The sequence below is a fragment of the Haemaphysalis longicornis genome, unplaced genomic scaffold, assembly GCF_048455015.1.
Source record: "Haemaphysalis longicornis isolate Haplotype H1 unplaced genomic scaffold, Haemaphysalis longicornis Haplotype H1 scaffold_3, whole genome shotgun sequence".
Lineage (NCBI taxonomy): Eukaryota > Metazoa > Arthropoda > Arachnida > Ixodida > Ixodidae > Haemaphysalis > Haemaphysalis longicornis.
The window spans coordinates 180,980,174-181,000,304 of NW_027526335.1; the positions used below are offsets into that span (position 1 = coordinate 180,980,174).

At 48.5% G+C, this 20,131-nt stretch overlaps 1 protein-coding gene across 3 annotated transcripts in view; it reads right to left on the bottom strand.

Moving 5' to 3' along the window:
- Positions 1–281: 281 nt before the first annotated feature.
- LOC144175845 (N-acetylglucosamine-1-phosphotransferase subunits alpha/beta-like) overlaps positions 282–20,131 on the bottom strand; it is a 93,027-nt gene continuing 73,177 nt past the window's right edge. For 2 of the 3 annotated variants that reach the window (XM_077704859.1, XM_077704862.1), the window contains 5 exons: positions 15,542–15,726; positions 14,543–14,597; positions 13,256–13,459; positions 5,333–5,406; positions 282–3,375 (listed from right to left, as the gene is read on the bottom strand). In XM_077704859.1, the coding sequence (XP_077560985.1) occupies positions 5,359–5,406; positions 13,256–13,459; positions 14,543–14,597; positions 15,542–15,726 (492 nt within the window). In that variant the 3' untranslated portion in view covers positions 282–3,375; positions 5,333–5,358. The remainder of the gene's footprint in view (positions 3,376–5,332; positions 5,407–13,255; positions 13,460–14,542; positions 14,598–15,541; positions 15,727–20,131) is intronic. The other variant, XM_077704860.1, reaches the window with a different exon arrangement.

Genomic DNA, 20,131 nt, shown 5'->3' on the forward strand with positions numbered 1-20,131 from the left:
GTAACAGTAAAGTTAGAGGTAAGGCATGCAGTAAAGTTTGTAATAGTTTATCCCTTTGCATGAGTGACTAAAGTTCTGGAAATTCCCTTTTTTTGCCTGAAAGAGCAGGGTTCATTCTCCGGTCTGCTTCACTCCCTCCCTCAAATAATAAAAACAAACCATGTATTTTGCCAAGATTTTAAAATTATCTCATCACCAATGTCCTTACTATGAAACACTTGTATGGGTGAACTTTTAAAATTAAACATGCCTAATTATGTACCCAAATTAAGACACACAAACAGGGGGTGAAAGCAGTTTCTTGTTCCCAGGTAAAAGACAACAGCATCATTTCACTTAAACCAGCGATATATGTACACTTGTGCTGTCATGGAAGCATTTGATGCAAAAAAAAAGCCTTCTCAACTTTATTACGCAGTCCTTTGGCTGGTTGCAAAATCATCCTGCACATTTTGTGACTCAATATAATGCACCTAAATTCATTTTTTCACATTAAAAGCCCACTGAACAGGCAATAACAATACAAAATTTCTCTTGTAAACGAAACTCAATACTTCTAAGTCTTTCTTTTTTTTTGGTTGCAGCATTAAGTAATAGTGACTAAAATGTTAGTCATGCCAGAAAATAAAAACCATTTAAGCAGTTTCGCAAGCACAGCTACCACAGTCCACAAAAGGCAGCCTAAATTCCTGGCTGGCCGTTGACATTATCGACTAGTCAAAAGTTTTATGACTGAGAACCCAGCACAAGTCACCTCAAAGTTGATTGTCTATTTGGGTCAAAATTCCATATACAGATGTTACATGTGACTTGCAGAGACAGCAATATTTGGAACTGTTAAGTCAGAACGACATCATTTGGTTAAGTCACAAAATGTGATTTACTTAACACAAGCATCCAACACTGTTCTGTGGTATGTACTTTCATTTTGTTTCAAGCTGTCAGCACAGTAGTCGAGTCCAGCTAAAATCATGCCAAGCTCTTAACACAATATTTTTTAGTTCGATAACATTCTTGTATGATGCAGCCAACGTGTTGAAGTCAATAAGGGCATGTCTTTCCTCTGTTTTCACTGGGAGCCTAGCATCATACCTCAACCACATTCGGCCCAAATGCATACAAGAAAATCGAATGTCAGAATAATTCACTATGGCCCGTAGAAATGAGAAGACAAAGGCATAATTAATAAATGAGTTAAGTTAGGGACGTCAAAACAGCAGATGAAAGCGTGAAATGAAAGACTTTGATGTTGCAAGTTCCGCACCTTTTAAAACTGTAATAGCGACTATTCTCTAAATTTACAAAGTGGTCATTTGAAAAACAAGAACAAAAACATTGCTAAGCATTTGCATTAATAAAGCTACAGCAACAAACTACACTTTCAGTGCCACACTTCAAACACAAAAGTGAGCTTCGAAACAAGAGTGAGCAAAAGGAGCACTAAGTAGTGAATTCTCGGGGGTAGAAAAATAACAACAGAGTTCAAGCACCGCCAAAAGTGCCGCTACTACACTTGCTTCTCTGACGGTTCCACTGGCCCCACCCCATTGCTAAAGCCAGATGATTGTCAGAGGCAGAAGCAGCTCCTACACACGTGCATTCGTAGAAACAAATAAAAAAAATATCCTTACGTCATAACAATGGCCAAAATTTCCAAAACAAAAGAGCTGCCAGCAGCAAAATGACTTTCGAACACATGTACCTTACGGTAAACAGTTAGGGTAACTTTTCCCGTTGGCACAAAGTTGCTCAAATACTGCGTTTTATTTGTGCAGCCATCTCATACTGAATTTTACTGCTCCTGCACTGCTTTGCTGCGCTGCGATTATGACTGCTTGCCTGCATCAAAACTAACCGTAGGTTTCCTACAACTCAATAACGTGCATCTCCAATCAGAGAATAAAAGTAGCGGCCGACATCAATTACAACTACGACATTTGGCACTCACTTTACCAAAGTCAGTAAACCACTATATCGTACAGAACATCCTTCCAGCCAAGCTGCAGCTGACACAATAAATGCCCACTGTACAGACACATACACATATGGCAACGACATCTATACAAAGTGACTTGATCAGGACACTCCACTGGGTGCCCAAAAGCAGACACGTTATCACAGTCATGCACAGTGCAGCGTCCACAACTAATGCCCCAATAAACTCTATATAAATGTCGGCTTTCTCATGTCGCCGCAACATCTTTTAAAAAATCAAAGTAAGAACTCGGGCTGCCAGGTGCTAAGTGATGCGCCAACGATTATGAAATGGTGATCTCAACTTATGAAAAAGGCTGTCGCAGCGATGATGAATTCTTTTTGCCACTTAGCTGCAGCCAGGCAACGCTGCCATTGTAGGTGCCAACACTTCCCAATTATCACAGACTTGGCGCCCAAAAAGTAACAAGATTTAGACAGCTCTTCAACAGTTAGACGCAAACATGGCTAAAAAAATTGTTCTACAATGGTGTTCTATGGTGGTGGTGGTTGCAACAGTACAGAACTGCCATGACTGCATCAATAGGAAGCCAGAAGTAGATTGTTTACACATGATGTAAGGAGATAATGACAGCTTGACGGTTGACTGACTTGCCTATGTCTTGCCTATGTCTCAAATTTCCTGCAGTATAAGCTCCATCTGCATGCTTGGTGCTAACACTTCCCAATGCCATTTGCACCCGCAACAACTACCCAACTGCCACGGTACTTTGTACTGTAACAAGTAGGTACCATGTTACGATACCTGGGTGCCTGACACAAGGTACCGAGAGGCCAACTGAAACCTTGAAAGCACTTAATGATGAAGCTAAGGACCTTGTCAAGAGTTCACACAGCTCTACCTGTAGACAGGACATCAAAACAAATTAAGCTGAACCAACAGCATTGCACGCATGTCAGCAGCGTCAATTTTGATGAACACTTTCAGAAACCAAGGTACTGAAAACCAAAGTTTTCTGTCATGTTTTACATTAAAAGCGCTACAGGATCTCTGCTGTGCAGAAACATCGAAGTTTACATTATATGGCACACCATCACTTGAATTGTCCGCACTATTTCACAGCAGTTGGGACCAATGCCTGATGCCATCAGGCTGGCAACAGCAGGTTAGACACAGAGAGGTTTTGTCATGAACATTCATAAAAAATGTGCGCCGATTCAGTTCTTGCACTACCGCAGTTTTTCCACAAGCCCAGGAGCTGGCCTCCCAGTCGTTGCAAGAGATGGGATCCGGTGACCACTGGATAACCGAGACACCGGTGTAACGGAAATCATGCAACTCTCTCCCTCGAGGAGACGAACAGTATCCTTGCTACGTGGGCTGATAACGGCACCCCTCGTTGCGCTCAATGTTGAGAACTTGCACTATGTTGGTAGCACCTGAAAGACCACCAGGAAAACAACAATGAAACACGCATTAACATTCGCAACGAGGTAACTTGACAACACGGTTTTCAACTGAAGCATGCCAAGAGTGTCGTGAAAAACGAACGGAACGGCACGGCATGGACACGGGACGAAAGCAAAGGTACAAATTGCTGTCAACTTCCTTTTGACTTTTCGCTGCCCACTTTTCTCGCAAGAACCTCATCGCAAATAGTTTAGTTAACTGTTCATTATATGTAATGGAGCTGAGGCATGAAGGGTAAATAGTAACACAGTTGATGAATGCGTGAGTGTAAACCGGTGGAGTGTTCACAGGCTATGCAGAATGGCCATAAGTACACCGTCACCCTGACATAGTTACACCAACGTCATGACGCAGTCAACAGAAAAGTTAACTCCATAGCACATTCAGCCGGTACTTCTCTCGAGAGGAAAGTTTGAAAGTTTGGACTCAAGGCTTACTAATAGAGGAGCGAAGTATCGAAGCACAGCACAAGACAAGAGACAGAAACACAGAAGACGACACACAGACCGCTAACTTCCAACTTTAATGACGCAAGAAGCCTAACCAGCACATAGTGCTCTCATAAGCCAATGTGCAAATATCACGACAACACAAATAAAACCGCGTAGAAGTTTAACCTTGTCATAAAACAATACGTTGCAGCAAGGCTAGCGTGGGGCAATCTGGCAGATGATGCCTGAACGAACGCTTAAAGGAGCATAGCTACAATGTTCGTAATCAGAACCGGGGCTTTCTTGATTTGCACTGCAAAACCTGTGGCTGTTTTGCTCCCCTCTTTGAGAAGTGTGTTGTTGTGGCCAAGCACCGACACCCCCTTACGAGCGAAATTTTTGAAGCAAAAACCATCGCTGATTTGGGGGATCATTGCGTATCGAAACCATCGGTAGCTTTCGGGGCCAAAGAGCTAGAGTTTTTTAAGGTCAGACCCTTGAATGTTTGTCCGGAGCGTGTGTAACTTTCACGCATGTGTTTTCTGCTTGCACTTGCATGCATCTGGCAACGTTCTATCCGTATTGTTTTTTTTTTTAATCGGTGTACTTGTATTGTGATACTTTTATCGTTTTATGACAAGGTTAAACTTCTACGCGGTTTTATCTGTGTTGTTGTGATATTGACTACATCCTCGTTGGTTCAAATGAGGCATGTTGGCCGATAAGAGCACTATATATGTGGTGGTTGGGTTTTTTGCGTCATTAAAGTTGTAAGTTAGGGCTGTGTGTCGTCTTCTATGTTTCTGTCCCTCGTCTCGTGCTGCGCTTCAATACATCACTATGTAGCAACTCGCCCAAACCAGTGCTCTGCTGGACTAATAGAGGACCACATCATCAGTTCGAGGTTCAATGTTGAGTTCAAGGAGTACTATGCCTCTTTTTTGGACACTGCCAAAATAGCTGTTTTGCCCAAGCAACCCGTCACCCAAGAGTACAAAGAGCAATTGCCTTTGCTACGACAAGTCGCAAAATGTGTGCCCACCTCCAAGGAGGCACACAGCTTGTAACAAAGATGGCATGACGTCGCTTTAAACCGAAGACAAATTTTTTTTTGCTTTTTCTTTGGCAATAAGCAGTTTATAATAAAGCAGGAGGAAGAGCGCATGACAGCTGGTAACAGTGCATGCATCACAACATGGCCCCCATTGCAGTGAAACTGCATTTCGGAGTAAAATTCACATATTACCCTCACGCCAACTTTACAGTTCAAACTGGTCAATTAGTGCTGTAGGTTACACGTCCGAAAATGTACTGCATTGTGCCAGCATAAGAATGAAACACTCCATGATTTGCCAGAAACATTTTGAGTTATCTGCACCACAACACCCACAAACCTGATTTTGAGGCAATTAATGCGACGCCCCAAGTTAAGCAAAATAAATTACAAAATCCTCTGGTCAAAGTCAAGAAAATACAGTACGGGTCTTACCCTTACCTACTGGTTTAGATGAAGCACCTTCTTCAGATGATACATGTACCATTTGTTCGACAAGGTTGCCGGCGTTTTAGCTGCGACAAAAGAAGGAAGGGAAAACCATAAGCACTTCACAGTGCCAAAGTTTAGAATAAACGACACGCAAAACAATGAGGGCTCACAAATCAGCCCGGCTCATGCCAACAAGACTGCGCACTTATGAATAATACAGTGGCTAGTGCTAAAGATCCACTTGATTCCAGTACATCAGTCTTGACAGCTTTTTCCCATTATGACACATTAACCTCTATGTATACGGCATAGCTTTGAGTGAGAGGGGGGTCCTTGATTCCAAGGAGAAGAATGTGGTGCTGGTTTTAAATCTGGTCTCATGCCTGAAGTGTAGTGCACCCGCTATAGTGAAAAGTATCAGTGGCAGGAGTTGGCAATGTACTCTAAAGGCACATTTCAATAATATGTGCCATTTTACAATCAACGTGCAGGTTGTAACTCTGAGTGCACAAATAAAATCGTTCAACATGGATACGCCGTAATTAAAGGGTGTGAAACACCAAACTTTGTGGGCAGTCTGTGTGGAGAGGCCAGAAGATGTACAATCGCACTCCATATGAGCTATAACGTGAGTGCACACTAAAGGGAACTCGGAGGTTCCACAGTGACGGCAATAACCGTTGTCCATCAGATAGAGAAAGAGGCACTGGAGAAGGAAGATGGAGTGGTTGGTCCGTCATTCTCAAATTGACTAAGCATTCCTTGCGCAAACTTACCTATGATTATTACTCAATTCTAATTACTGTTTCTGCCTTCTGTTTTAGGCATCAGAGTGACACACCACAGCACTTCACCGCTGTATGACAGAAAGCGCTCTTCAGTGACGCAGTTCCAAAAACTATTTTAACACCAAGTGCAACAGGGAAAAGCAAAGCCCTTTCCCCCAAACTGAGATGCACAACACTGGTCAGCGCAGTTTTCAAACCTTGCAGTGCTGTCTGGCACATGATTGCGATGGTGCAGACAGAAATGGCATTAACCTCGAGTTTTAGCTCTCCTAGCGTACAGCCGGCCTCAGGACACATTCAGCTTTCAAAGCCCAAGCAACACCATGCACAGCTCGATTACACATGCGAAAATCAAAGCCAGCTTGCACAATGGTGCAAGCCTAATATCAATGCAGAGCTGTGTTAGTCTCACTAAGCTAAACTCGACGATCGCCATTTAGGTCACTGAGATCGATTTACTTAGTGCATATATACAGCGGTCATTAGCAAAAGACTAAATCAAATGCAGAGTAAAGTATATAGGTGCTTTATTTGTACCGTGCCCACTTCAGTGTTCGTATACTTCGTTGCCCGCCGCCGCAAAGTCTTTGTCGAGCGCTCCCTCACCTTTGAAGACCTGCACTACGTTTTCTTCTTGTTCTGAGTGATCGAATTTTCACCTGACAGATCGGCATGCTTCCTGATAAGCCACCTCTTCTTCGGGCGTCCGGATCTGCTTTGGGCACCCAATCCCCTATGTGCGCGGGTGGCGCAGAGTTTGAGAGAATTCTGATGCAGCCACCACAGCAGCTCCAAGTTTTACTAGCATACGTGGTTGCCCCTGACAATGCCGAGCAAGTGAAGTCGGGAGCAGACGACAGCTGTTTTGTCGGTGACACTGCCTGCTCAAACGTTGACTGGCGCGTGAGCTCAGTCCTTTTGCGAGCCCCTCACGTGGCACAAGCCCACGCGCCAGCCCGGATACATATCTGAGGATAGGCGCTTGCCCTGCCAGCTTTTATTCTTTTAATTCCAATGCTTAAGTTTCTGATTCACAGTTTTGTGTAGCGGGCACATTTGTTGTCCTTACACCTAATTCCCGGCCACTCCCCCTGTGGGAATGTGCACTCGAATTTTTCTTGGTATTTTGTCAGCATATTGCCGCGAACCATACATTGGGTTTGTTTATTTGTGTTTTGCTTTTACCGCCCGGCTGCACCGGTCTGTGTTATCTCTGCGCCAAGGGAAGCGCGTGTTCCATTCTTTCTTTCTGTGCCGCATGTGTTATCTGTTGTGATAGGGAGAGCATTCTGATCTAACGTGAACAGCCCGGAATAATCTTATTGGATCTACTATGTTCTCGATGCGAATCGACGTTTCGAGAACCACGCACGCCGAAAGATAAAAAGCCTGCAGTGCGGACGCCGGGGCATTCGATTCGACGACACTTGCCTGTGCAAGTCACTTTGTTGACCGCTGCTTCGCCGCCTCTGTATTCTTTTGAGTTGTTAGGGGAGCACAAGTTCACTCCAATAAACGTGTTTCTCCTTCAAGACAACTGCATCGTCCTTGTCTTCGTGACATCTGGTGCAGGTGCTGGGTACGCACCCTTCATGCCCACTACAACCTCGGGAAGCCGCCAAGCCAGTCCAACAAGAGCCAGCCTCCGCCTGCAAGATTTACCACCCGAGTTTGGTTTGATGCCAGAAGGGACCAAGAAAAGGAACGCTGCAACCAACACCATGGTGCAAGAAACAACGTCGCCAATCGTCCTGCAGCAGCCCCGGGAACCGCCATCGTTCCGGGGAGCCCCCGCTGAAGACCCCAAAGAATGGTTGGAGAAGCTGGAGCGCGTCCGCATCTTCAACAGGTGGGACGACAAAGAAACTTTCCGGCATGTCTTCTTTTACTTAGAAGATGCTGCTCGAACTTGGTCCGAGAACCATGAGAGTTCTTTGACCGACTGGACTCACTTCAAAAGGGAGTTCCTTAAGACATTCACTACCGTTGTGAGAAAAGAGCGAGCTGCGCTTTTGCTTGAAACTCGGACACAACACCCCAACGAAGGGGTCGTGATCTTCGTTGAGGAGATGAAGCAACTATTTCGCCGCGCGGACCCCGAAATGACGGAAGAAAAGAAGTTGCGCTTCTTGATGCGCGGTGTGAAGGAGGAGCTGTTTGCTGGACTTGTCCGCAACCTGCCCAAAACCATCGCTGAATTCGTGACCGAAGCCAGCACGATTGAGAAGGCTCTCAAAATGCGTGCTAAGCAGTATGACCGGAACTTTGTTGGCGCGGATAGTGCGAACTACGTCGACAACATGCAGATTTCGGCTGATAGCCTACGCGAGACCATCCGCGCAGTAGTGAGAGAGGAGCTGCGGAAACTTTTCCCGACAACGCCGCAACCCCAAGTCGCTTGCCTAACTGATGTGATTCGGGAAGAAGTTCAAAACGCTTTGGGAACTTCTGTGGCATCCGAAGTACACTGCGAGCCCCAAGCTATTACGTACTCCACGGCTGTTCACCGACCCCGCCCTGCTGCAACACGTCGTCAAGAGGCACGTCGTCAAGAGGCCCCGCCCTACCGCCGCCCACTGTCGCCCGCCCGACCCCCGGTAGCACAAACCCAGACGCCGAGGAAGACTGACGTATGGTGAACACCGGATAATCGTCCCCTGTGCTACCACTGCGGAGAGGCCGACCACATCTACCGTCGCTGCCCATACAAGAGACTCGGACGTGGTTTCTCCGTCGACGCACCACGCCCCCGACCCGGCCAGCACCCATCTGAGATTGAAGAATACCTGTCGAACACCAGCTGTGGACCAGCCCGTTTCAACCGTTCGCCGTCGCTTTACCCGTACCAGTCGCCGGACCGCCGTAGCAGTGCTGACTTCGCACGTGGAAGGTCTCCCAGCCCATGCGGGGGAAACTAAAGGTGGCAACTTCGGGAGGTGAAGTTGCTCTACGGCGAAAAACTGGAAACCCTCCAACGCCGCAGGGACGCGCTGAAGACAGTGATTCCCTCATCCCGACGACCCGACCTAACCCTGACGAGACTCCCGAACACGACGACAGCTACACGGCGCGACGCGTACCCGACCTGACCGAGACGTCCGTTGAGAAGACGACGACAACGACGATGCACAGTGCCCGACCATCAACACGTACAAGCAGAGATACGACGCGCCGACGAACCCGGAACTCGAGGAAGACTGCATTTGACGTCAAGGTGTCCATCGACGGCTTTGACGTAGTCGCTTTCATAGACACGGGAGCTGACTATTCGGTAATGAGCGGACCATTTGCGTCTAAACTGAAGAAAGTTATGACCAGATGGGACGGTCCGCACATACGCACAGCAGGAGGCCACCTCGTGACGCCAAGTGGAACGTGCACATCGCGCGTCACCATAGACGGCACAACGTACCCTGTGGCGTTCGTCGTTCTGCCTAACTGCTCCCGCGACGTAATTCTTGGAATGGACTTTTTGATGGACAACGGTGCAATAATCGATCTGCAGACTAAGTCAATAACTTTTTCACCCCATCCCTCCATGACGCCGGAACCGAACCCCGAACGACGTGCTGCTGTAAGGATTGTTGATGATCATGTCACCCTGCCACCCCGCGCAAGCTTGATCGTCGCAGTCTACTGTGAAGATGCTGCTCCTGACGTCGACGCTATCGTAGACACTGATCAAAGGGTGCTTCTCGACCGTGGTGTGTCTGTCGCAAGAGGCATTGCGCGCTTCAAGGAACACCAATCCCACATTTTGGTTACTAATTTCACCGAGGAGTACCAGCATTTAAACAAGGGCGCGGCAATTGCATTCCTTGAAGAAACGCAAGAAGCAAGTGACGTGATCGCGGTCGCCGACTTTGAACGCACACCCGTAGAAACCTTCAAGCTCCCGCAGCCATTCGACATGAATCCGGCGCTACCGCAAGAACGGAAAAAATTATTGGCTTTGCTGCGTCGCTAAGCGAATGTTTTTCGTCGAGCGCAGAACTACGTCAGACCCGCCCGACCTACCCGACAGTCACCTTACCGCGTCTCTTCACACGAACGGGAAGCCATCCGGACTCAAGTCGACGACATGCTCAGCGACGACATTATACAGCCATCGAAAAGCCCCTGGGCTGCGCCCGTCGTACTCGCAAAGAAAAAAGACGGCACATTAAGGTTTTGCGTTGACTACCGGCGACTGATCAAAATCACGAAAAAGGACGTGTACCCACTCCCCCGAATCGACGACGCCCTCGACCACCTCTGCCACGCGAAGTACTTCTCATTGATGGACCTGAAGACCGGCTACTGGCAAATTGAAGTGAATGAGAGAGACCGAGAGAAGACTGCATTTATAACCCCAGACGGCCTATACGAGTTCAAGGTGATGTCGTTTGGGCTGTGCACAGCACCAGCGACGTTTCAAAGAGTCATGGACACTGTGCTAGCTGGCCTTAAGTGGCACACCTGCCTCGTATACCTCGACGACGTAGTGGTATTCGCCCGGACTTTCGACGAACACCTTGCAAGGTTGGAGTCTGTACTCGAGGCCATTCGTACGTCGGGGTTGACGCTGAAGCCTGAAAAGTGCCGTTTCGCATACGGGGAACTCAAGTTCTTGGGCCACGTCGTCAACGCCGCGGGAGTCCTACCTGACCCGGCAAAAACTTCAGCCATTGCGAACTTCCCAAGGCCGAAAGACAAGAAGGGCGTGCGAAGATTTCTCGGGCTGTGCGCATACTACCGCCGCTTCGTCGCAAACTTCGCACGCATTGCAGAGCCACTCACGCGCTTGACGAAAGATAGCACCCCTTTCAGCTGGAAAAACGACCAAGAAAAAGCATTCGGCGAGCTGCAAAAACGCCTGCAAAGCCCGCCCGTGCTCGCTCATTTCGACGAAAATGCTGAAACGGAAATGCCAAAAGCAAAGCGGCTGCGAAAGGGTAATCGCCTATGCCAGCCGTGGTCTGTCGAAGGAGGAGAAAAACTTTTCTGCCTCTGAGAAAGAGTGCCTGGCTATTATATGGGCGATTTCAAAATTTCGCCCATACATGTATGGAAGGCCATTCAAGGTTGTAACAGACCACCATGCGCTGTGTTGGCTCGCCAATTTGAAGGACCCCTCTGGCCGTCTTGGGCGGTGGAGCTTGCGCCTGCAGGAGTTCGACGTTACAGTCGTTTATAAATCCGGCAGGAAACACTCCGATGCCGACTGCCTGTCCCGCGCCCCCGTCGACCCACCACCACAAGACTCGGATGAAGACAGCGCGTTCTTCGGGATCGTGACGGAAAGCGACCTAGCCGCCCAGCAGCGTGCCGACCCCGACTTACGCGTCATAATCGAGTACCTCGAGGGATGCAACGTTGCCGTTCCTAGGACCTTCAAACGCAGCTTACCAGCATTCAGCCTGAGAAACTCCGTCTTTGTGAAGAAGAATTTCAGCCCCGGAACAAGAGCGAATTACCTTCTCGTCATCCCCGCGGACCTTCGTGACGAAATTTTGGAAGCGTGCCACGACGACCCGTCTTCCGGACATCTGGGCACAGCCCGCACTATTGGAAAAATCAAGGCGAGGTACTACTGCCCCGGCCTTACCTCTGACGTCACCCACTACGTCCGGAGCTGCCGTGACTGCCAGCGACGAAAAACGCCGCCGACAAGACCCGCTGGACTTCTGCAACCGATCGCCGTCCCATCGAGACCATTTCAACAGATTGGAATGGACCTTTTAGGCCCGTTCCCTACGTCACGATCACAGAACAAGTGGATTGTCGTAGCGACAGACTACATGACGCGCTACGCAGAGACCGCCGCTCTTCCGAGGGGGACTGCACAAGAAGTGGCGAAGTTCTTTATAAGCCAAGTTGTGCTGCGACATGGAGCTCCGGAAGTCCTAATCACAGACCGCGGAACGGCATTTACTGCGGAGCTGATGCAAGGAGTATTACGCTACAGCAACACGGATCACCGAAGAACGACGGTGTACCACCCCCAAACGAACGGACTAACAGAACGCCTGAACAAGACAATCGCAGATATGCTGTCAATGTACGTTGATGTTGAACATAAGACTTGGGACGAAGTGCTCCCGTATGTCACGTTTGCGTACAACACGGCTATCCAGGAGACGACGCAGCTGACGCCGTTCGAGCTTGTCTACGGTAGAAGGCCGACTACGATGCTCGACGCCATGCTTCCGCACGTAGAAGACGACGACCTCAACGCCGACGTCCACGGATATCTTCAACGTGCAGAGGAGGCCCGCCAGCTCGCTCGAGTTCGTATAACGGACCAGCAGCTGGTGGATGCGGGCCGCTACAACCTCCGACGCTGAGACGCCGAGTACCAACCAGGGGATCGTGTGTGGGTTTGGACTCCCATCCGACGACGCGGACTCAGTGAGAAGCTCCTGCGACGGTATTTCGGACCCTACCAGATTCTACGACGTGTTGGCCAACTTACCTACGAAGTGATCCCCGATGGTGACTCCGGCACATCACGACAACGCGCGCGGCCTGAAGTCGTCCACGTGGTTTGCTTAAAACCTTTCTACGGACGATGACGAACTTTTATTTTCATTTGTTCGGACTGTCGCTTATGTTAGCATCGGGTCGATGCACTCTTAGAGGGGGGGTAATGCCGCGAACCATACATTGGGTTTGTTTATTTGTGGTTTGCTTTTACCGCCCGGCTGCGCCGGTCTGTGTTATCTCTGCGCTAAGGGAAGCGCGTGTTCCATTCTTTCTTTCTGTGCGGCATGTGTTATCTGTTGTGATAGGGAGAGCATTCCGATGTAACCTGAACAGCCCAGAATAATCTTATTGGATCTACTATGTTCTCGATGTGAATCGACGTTTCGAGAACCACGCGTGCCAAAAGATAAAAAGCCTGCAGTGCGGACGCCGGGGCATTCGATTCGACGACACTCGCCTGTGCAAGTCACTTTGTTGGCCGCTGCTTCGCCGCCTCTGTATTCTTTTGAGTTGTTAGGGGAGCACAAGTTCGCTCCAATAAACGTGTTTCTCATTCAAGACAACTGCATCGTCCTTGTCTTCGTGACAATATGGTATTTTCTTGGCATTTTTTCTGCATATGGCATTCATGGTATTTTTTTCTAAGCTCTGCTGTTAAAAGGAGGCGAAGTTCGCTCACCCTGGAACGACAGACGGCGACCACGGCGAGTGCCACCAGACAGCCGAGGGCGATGTAGGTGATGAGGTGCACCCAGTTGCGCTCGTCGCGCCACGCTCGCAGCTGGTGCATGTAGAGGAACCGGTTCCGGTACTGGGGCGGGAGCTCAAACTGCGACGGCTTTGGGAAGAGGCTCTCGTAGAAGTCCCACACCACCATCCGCACCTGCAATGGTTTGAGAGAGAGAGAAAGAAAGAGAGAGCGGAAAATTTGCAGCAACTCCCAAGTGGGAATCCTCAGGTAAACGTATAAGCCGCTCTGCTGTACACCGAGCCCCTCTAAAGTCTTCTTCTCTGCTACACACTAATGCATTATTGAGAAGACATACTTCCAGGGGCAATACAAGCAGTCTTGCATTACAGTAGGAAGGCCCTATGGGCATTCATTAAACCCATCGCAAGAACACTTGTCTCCCTGTATAGCACTATAGAAGACCTTTTAATGTAGGACTTATTAATGATAAATTGCCTAATTCTTTTATAACTTTATTATTGTTTGTTCACCTTTCTCGTGGGTAGACGGCATAGAGAGTGAAATTTGGATACATAGAAGCGGCGAGTTGGGAAAAAATGGCATCCTGTTTCACTGTGCACTCCACAAACGTGGACAGCTGTGGCAGGGACTTTGGCAGCTGGTGCTGCTGATTTTTCCTACCCCAGCAGCAGTGATGACTCCAGCAATGATGTGGGTTAGTCAGATTTCAGTTCTGGTGAAGGCGCTCCCATTCAAGGGTCTCAGACTTTGACAAGTGCTGGCAGGTAAAGTTCGTTTTTTATTTTGCGCTGCATTATAAACAAAGGGTGCTTTTAATCTGGCATCTGCGGTTTTCTGGACAACATGCGGTGGGGATATTTTGCCAAATACACCGCGCCGTATCGCGTTATCACCTTCAAGATAGCCTGGCGCTCACGTTGGAGTAGTGCTGTGGAGCGACGCATGTCGCTTCTCAAGAGCGTCGCAGAGTGCATTTGGCTCATCAGTCTCGAATGGAATCACAGGCAATATGAGAAGAGGGCACTTGACCTCAAGCTGACATAATCATTTGTCCAGGATCATTTAAGATATGCTTGGGGTGCCAGGTAAGTTTGTCCAAAGGCACCGATATCCGACTTTGCGACAGATGAGCGAAAGGCCCTACTAAAGCGGCTTGCAGAGCAGCCCGTGCAGTGTTGTATCTCATAAAATAAACCTGAGCCCCACGGGCCTGCCTGTGCCAGACGAGAGTGAGACGGCTCGGGTTCAACTCACCAGATTCAGGTTCTTGCCAGAGTGGTCCAAGTTGTCGTTCAGGCAGATGAACTTTCTGAGGAAGGATGACGACATTATAATCCGTGCACGAATTAGCATTTCTGAGGCCACTAATTGCTGCTGCTCTGGTACTTTGAATTTGAGCAAAGCTGAAAACGAAACTGCTTTTTACCACAACAACCAACAGTGCATGCTGACAAGCAACTTTCAAAGCTATTTTTGTCTGCCAAGAAATTATACGATACATCCCAAGGAGTTTTTCTTATCAAAATCCATTCCAACACGTGCCTGTATGAGATGCTAACACCATAGAGCAGATTAGACCTCAACCTTTTCTGTCTCTGTCATCTCTGCTCCACCCCTTACTTAGCCTGCCATATGTTAAAAATACAGGTGTTTTATTGCCCCCTTCCCATGGTGCAACTAATTTTTTTTTCACATCGACTGATGGTATGCCCACTGTGGCAAACACCAGAACACTCTCCTTCCCTCCATACAACCATTCGGCAAGCATGCGGGAGTGATACAGGGATGATACGGGAGTGATATGAGACTCACACGGGAGCAATGTGAAAGATATGGGAGTGATGCAGGAGTAATGCAGGAGTGATATGGGACTTATATGGGAGTGATGGGAGTGATATGGGAGTGATATGCAACTCATATGGGAGTGATTCAAGAGTACTATGGGACTCATATGGGAGCAATGTGAGAGTGATATGGGAGTGATGCAAGAGTGATATGGGACTCATATGGGAGTGATGCGAGTGATATCGCTCCTATATGGATGGGACTCATATGGGCGCGATGTGAGTGATATGAGAGTGATGCGGGAGTTATATGAGACTCATATCGGAGTGATGTAAGTGATATGGGAGTGATGCGGGAGTGATATAGGACTCATATGGGAGTGATGTGAGAGTGATATGGAAGTGATACAGCAGTGATAAACCAGTCATGTGGCCCAGGAGGCAAGCTGCCCCACCATCATCTACTCACTTGGGCTCACGACGCAGCTCATCGAGTTGCATGAGGACGCGCGAGGCATTGTTGTTCAGCATGCGGAACACGTAGTCCTCGTCTTTGACAGTCTCGAAGCGGTTGGCTGGCCGGCTGTGCGACACCTTGCGCAGCAGCGCCAGCAGGGGCTCGCACTGGGACACCGCCGTCTTGGTGATGGTTGGCTTTGGTGGATGGGATGGGTCAAGGAAAAAGAAATGACGGTGACTTGCGATCCAGTGAGCAGTTGCAAAAGGTGCTTTGTAGCTGACACGCTGCTTTAATGTGCGCAAGATAAGCTGCATGTTTCAATCAATTGGTGAACTGATGGGTATTTAAGTAATGACTAGGTCCAACAAAAGAGCTGCTGTCTATGGATCTGCACAAGCCAGTCACTCACTCAACGTTGGCCACAGGTTTTTTGCAAAGTCAATACATGTGCTCTAAGTCTACACAATTTTGCATTAAACAGACTGATAATTAAATATGCGACCGCCACTGCTCCAAATACCACTAGAGGCATAGTATGCTGTTTTTACTGTTCACCTTGCACTATTTTCATCTCCAGGAATAACAACTAAGTGGCATCACCCCCTACAACTTCTGACACATGAACAATACTTCGGAGAGAATACTGCCAAGAAGTTCAACTTCTTTTATTGGCCTTTTGCTTGTGCCTTTTTAATAAGCAGCATTGCTGCGCCTTGAAAAAGTGAAAATATTCACACAATGCTCACAGTTCACAAAGGCATATTACCAATTGGCCCAAATGCCTACCCTGTAAGTATTATGTGCACTTTCTCTGATTTCCAGTACGAGTACATTCCAACCCATTTAGACAATACTCGTTGCAACAACACATTGAAAATACAGTAAAACCTTGTTACAAGAGACACTTGGTTATAAGAGACATTTAAAGGGGCACTGACACAAAAATTTTGCATCTTGTTTTTTTTGTTGCGATAAGTAGCTAGTGACCTACTTATAACCTGTAGAAACCTCATTTGCTTCAGCGTGCGACGGTTGTTTGATTAGAGGCATTTTCAATGCGGCCAGTCGCAGTTTCGGTTTCAGCGAGTGCCGCGAAGCGATGGATTTTGTGGATTTTGTGTGAACAAAGCTGACCACGTGACCGTCGGAGGGATATCACAGAGCAGAGCCGCCGTAGCACGGTCAAATCCGCATCGACGGCAGTTTCTGCGAATGCCCCCACGTACTGATCTCGTGAGGCGCTTAATTAAAAAGCGACCGTGGATGTGACGCAGGCGCTGCGAGTGCAAATGCTACTGCGTCTAAAGAACGACGCGCGGCGCTCAAGACGGTGGGTGGCAAGACGCGCGCTGGGAGCAGCCGGCCGGTCTGCCTACAGGTCCGCCTACAGATGTGTTCGGCTTAGCACTGCGGCGGATATTCGCGTGCCGCTCTCGTAAGCGGTGCAGATGACAATTTTTAATGCAACCCGCCATCGCATCATTAACTCCTTTCTCATGTAAGCCGCCATGGTCGGGACTTGGGGACAATTTCGTGCAGCGGTAACAAGCTATCACTCAAGCTACCTGCGCCGGCCGCGGCCGTTGCCGCCGCCTGCACAGCGACCGTGCGGCTAGCTCAGTGGGCTTTTAGTGCCTCCGCCGCGTTTTCGCATCCAATGGTAATAAACAGTAATAGAAACAGAGTGCCTGGAATCGCTGTAGAACTTTGGTCGTGGCCAGCTGCCCGATGAGCTGACGAAATCACGGCGCCTCCGCCGCCAACGATCGGGTCGTTCGTTCTCGACAGCAGAAGCTCCACCCTCCGGCCCTCCGATTGGAGCGGCGAGCCGGGCGAGCCGGCAAAAAGCGCCGGCAGTGCGGAAGCGGCAAACACAAACTCGTGACGTGTGTGGATGTTGTTTATTTACAATTGCGCGTGGTCCTCTGCTGGCTGCTCGGTTGCATTTCGCACACTTTAAAATTGATTTTAAATATGTTCTAGGCTGTATTCGCCGCTGATATTTTGCAGATGATGTATATGTGTTCCCACCAATCTATCTCCGAAGTTATCTCGCCTTCAAAATTTTGTGTCAGTGCCCCTTTAAATGAAAGCACTTTGGTTGGTTTTTCTATGTTCGCCATGTTAGCAACATTGCATACAAGAGACCTTGGTTACAAGAGGCACGTTTTTTGGCTCCCTCGAGTGTCTCTTGTAACGAGGTTTTACTGTAACACACAGCAGGTACAACCAACTTCACTGCATGTTATAAGGTAGAACAAACCACCTACTACAATGCTGATTTTCGTTATTGGTTACAACAACTGAACCTGACAGTACTGGCAGACTTAAAGGGACACTAAAGTGATATGTAAACATTGCGAGATTACTAGCGCAAATTGTAGTCCGGAGTCCCCAGGCCATGTTTCGACCACTCTAGGCGCGTTTACGCGATTTTATTTAGTAGAAAAACTAATTCGAAAACGCTGTCCTCCTCTCTTTACGCTCGCCCATTTTCTGTGGCGTTTTCGTGTGACGTCAGGAGGGGATGAGCTGGCAATTGGCTGCGCCACGGCTGCGCTACTGCACGGCTCCCCGGCCGACAGAGTCAGTCGGCCCAGCGTTTCGTCCGCCGGCCGCCGGCGGGTCGTCGCAATCAAGGAGGTTAAAAAAAAATTGCTTGGTCGCAATTCGTTCGCTTAGTTGAAACGAAGCCAGGACACGTTTGTGAATGGAAGAATGTGCCTTTCTTTACTTGGTTTGTTTGTACACTGTATCTAGCTCCAAGTCTAGGTCGCTTCACACAAGCGCTGCACTTGCGACGCTTCGCTGACTGGTACGCCAGTAGGAAAATATAAGGCCTCTTGAAGGCGGGAGAAGAGTCAGCGAAGTCAATATAGGTACTAAGCAAATAAAATCAACTGATATTTTTACCGTACAGCGTAAAACTAGGGCGCGGGAAGCACTTTTTTTGCGCTGGGCGAACAAGCACAGCGGTCAGCAGCACGACTACGCATCTGCGAACGCTTTTCCGTCTACGAAATGCAATTGCTAGACGTGAGCTACTGTGGAAACTCGGGCGACGCTTACTGCACGATCGCAGTACAACAAATAGTCACCTAAGCGGCTTGAAATGCCAAAACTAAATAAAAGTGTAAACCGGTTGTACAATATATACCCTATATTAGCGAGGCATTCGCGTCCCGCTCCGTAGCCTAGCAGTCTGGGGCGCTAGGAATTCACCGCAAATGTTTTGCGAGTCACGAGTTCGAATCCCCGCGGGTACGTGCTTTTTTTTTTTTGTAATTTAACTTTTTTGTTTTCCGCCGATGTTTTCTATATTGAGTTCACCTTTTTTGGGGCCGCAACGTTCATGGCTACACGAACTAGTTCACAAAACGCGCGCAGGCTTGCACTGGCGCGCTAGCGAGTTCTCGTTGGCGGGCTGTCGCCATAAGCACCGACTGCTTGCAGGCAGTGGGCACAGGCCAGAATGAACAGACCCTTGGCCTGGTGCGAACACGCTTTTTACGATACAGGCATGAGGGAGGCAAGCTCCAAATATGGGGGAAAAGCGCATGACATTTGGGCGTCTGCGGGTACGCGGAGGGCGTTCATGCACTGCGTAGGTCTCGGCTAGTGAATGCTATGACTACAAGCCGTCCTGGGAGGCTTATCTTGTGCATTTTACAGCCGACAACATGGCAGAAGCGCGGTACGATGATTACCGAGATATTGAGAATGCCCATACAACAACGCCATTGGTTATGTTTTACAGAACCGAAACCGAAACCGAAAATTGTTTGATTGCTAACCTTGGGCATCGTCCAATCACGGCGCCCCTCCTCCCAACGTCACAGCCTTAGTTGGTGCGGCCGCCGCAAACCGCGCATGGTAGTTTTTCTTCTTTCGCGCTTTGTAAAATAATTACCGATTTGTCAACCGGATAAACGATGAAAAGTGTGCTAATTTGAGCCAGTCTATGCAGTGCAAGCAAAAACGGGAGCTTGACAAATTCACTTCAGTGTCCCTTTAAGTTATTTCATTTGGAGGCACATGTGAGCGATGCAGTGCACTCCACGAGCGTGTGGTGCACGTTTTTAAACATGAGAGAAGTCGCACCCCTGTGCGCTCGTATGCATCACAAGTTCTATTTTTTTTTAGCTATCGAAAACAGTTACCAACTGCTGTCTTATATGCAGCCAACTAGTCCCGGAGATAAAGAAAGCTCTTTTGATCACCCACCCCTGCCTTCCCACTTGCATTTCGTCCCCTTCCATTAACCATGAGACGCTCCAGCGGCGCTCAGCATAGAGTTTCATACTAATATTACCACAGGGAAATCTGTTGCTGCCACCTCATGCTGTCGTGGGCGCCGCCACCATAGCAGCTAGCAACATTCCTTTCCTACCTAACTTGGCTAGCCACAGGGCTCTCAAAGCCATGAAAAAGGGCCAAAGAAGGCAACATCTTTATTCTTGTTTGTCTGGCACGAAACTTCCAGATAATCACTGACAAATAAATCTTTAGGCAGCTTTTCTGTTGATAAAACATCGCGGGTTCGATTCCCGGCCGCGGCGGCCGCTTTTCTGATGGAGGCGAAAAGCAAAAACGCCCGTG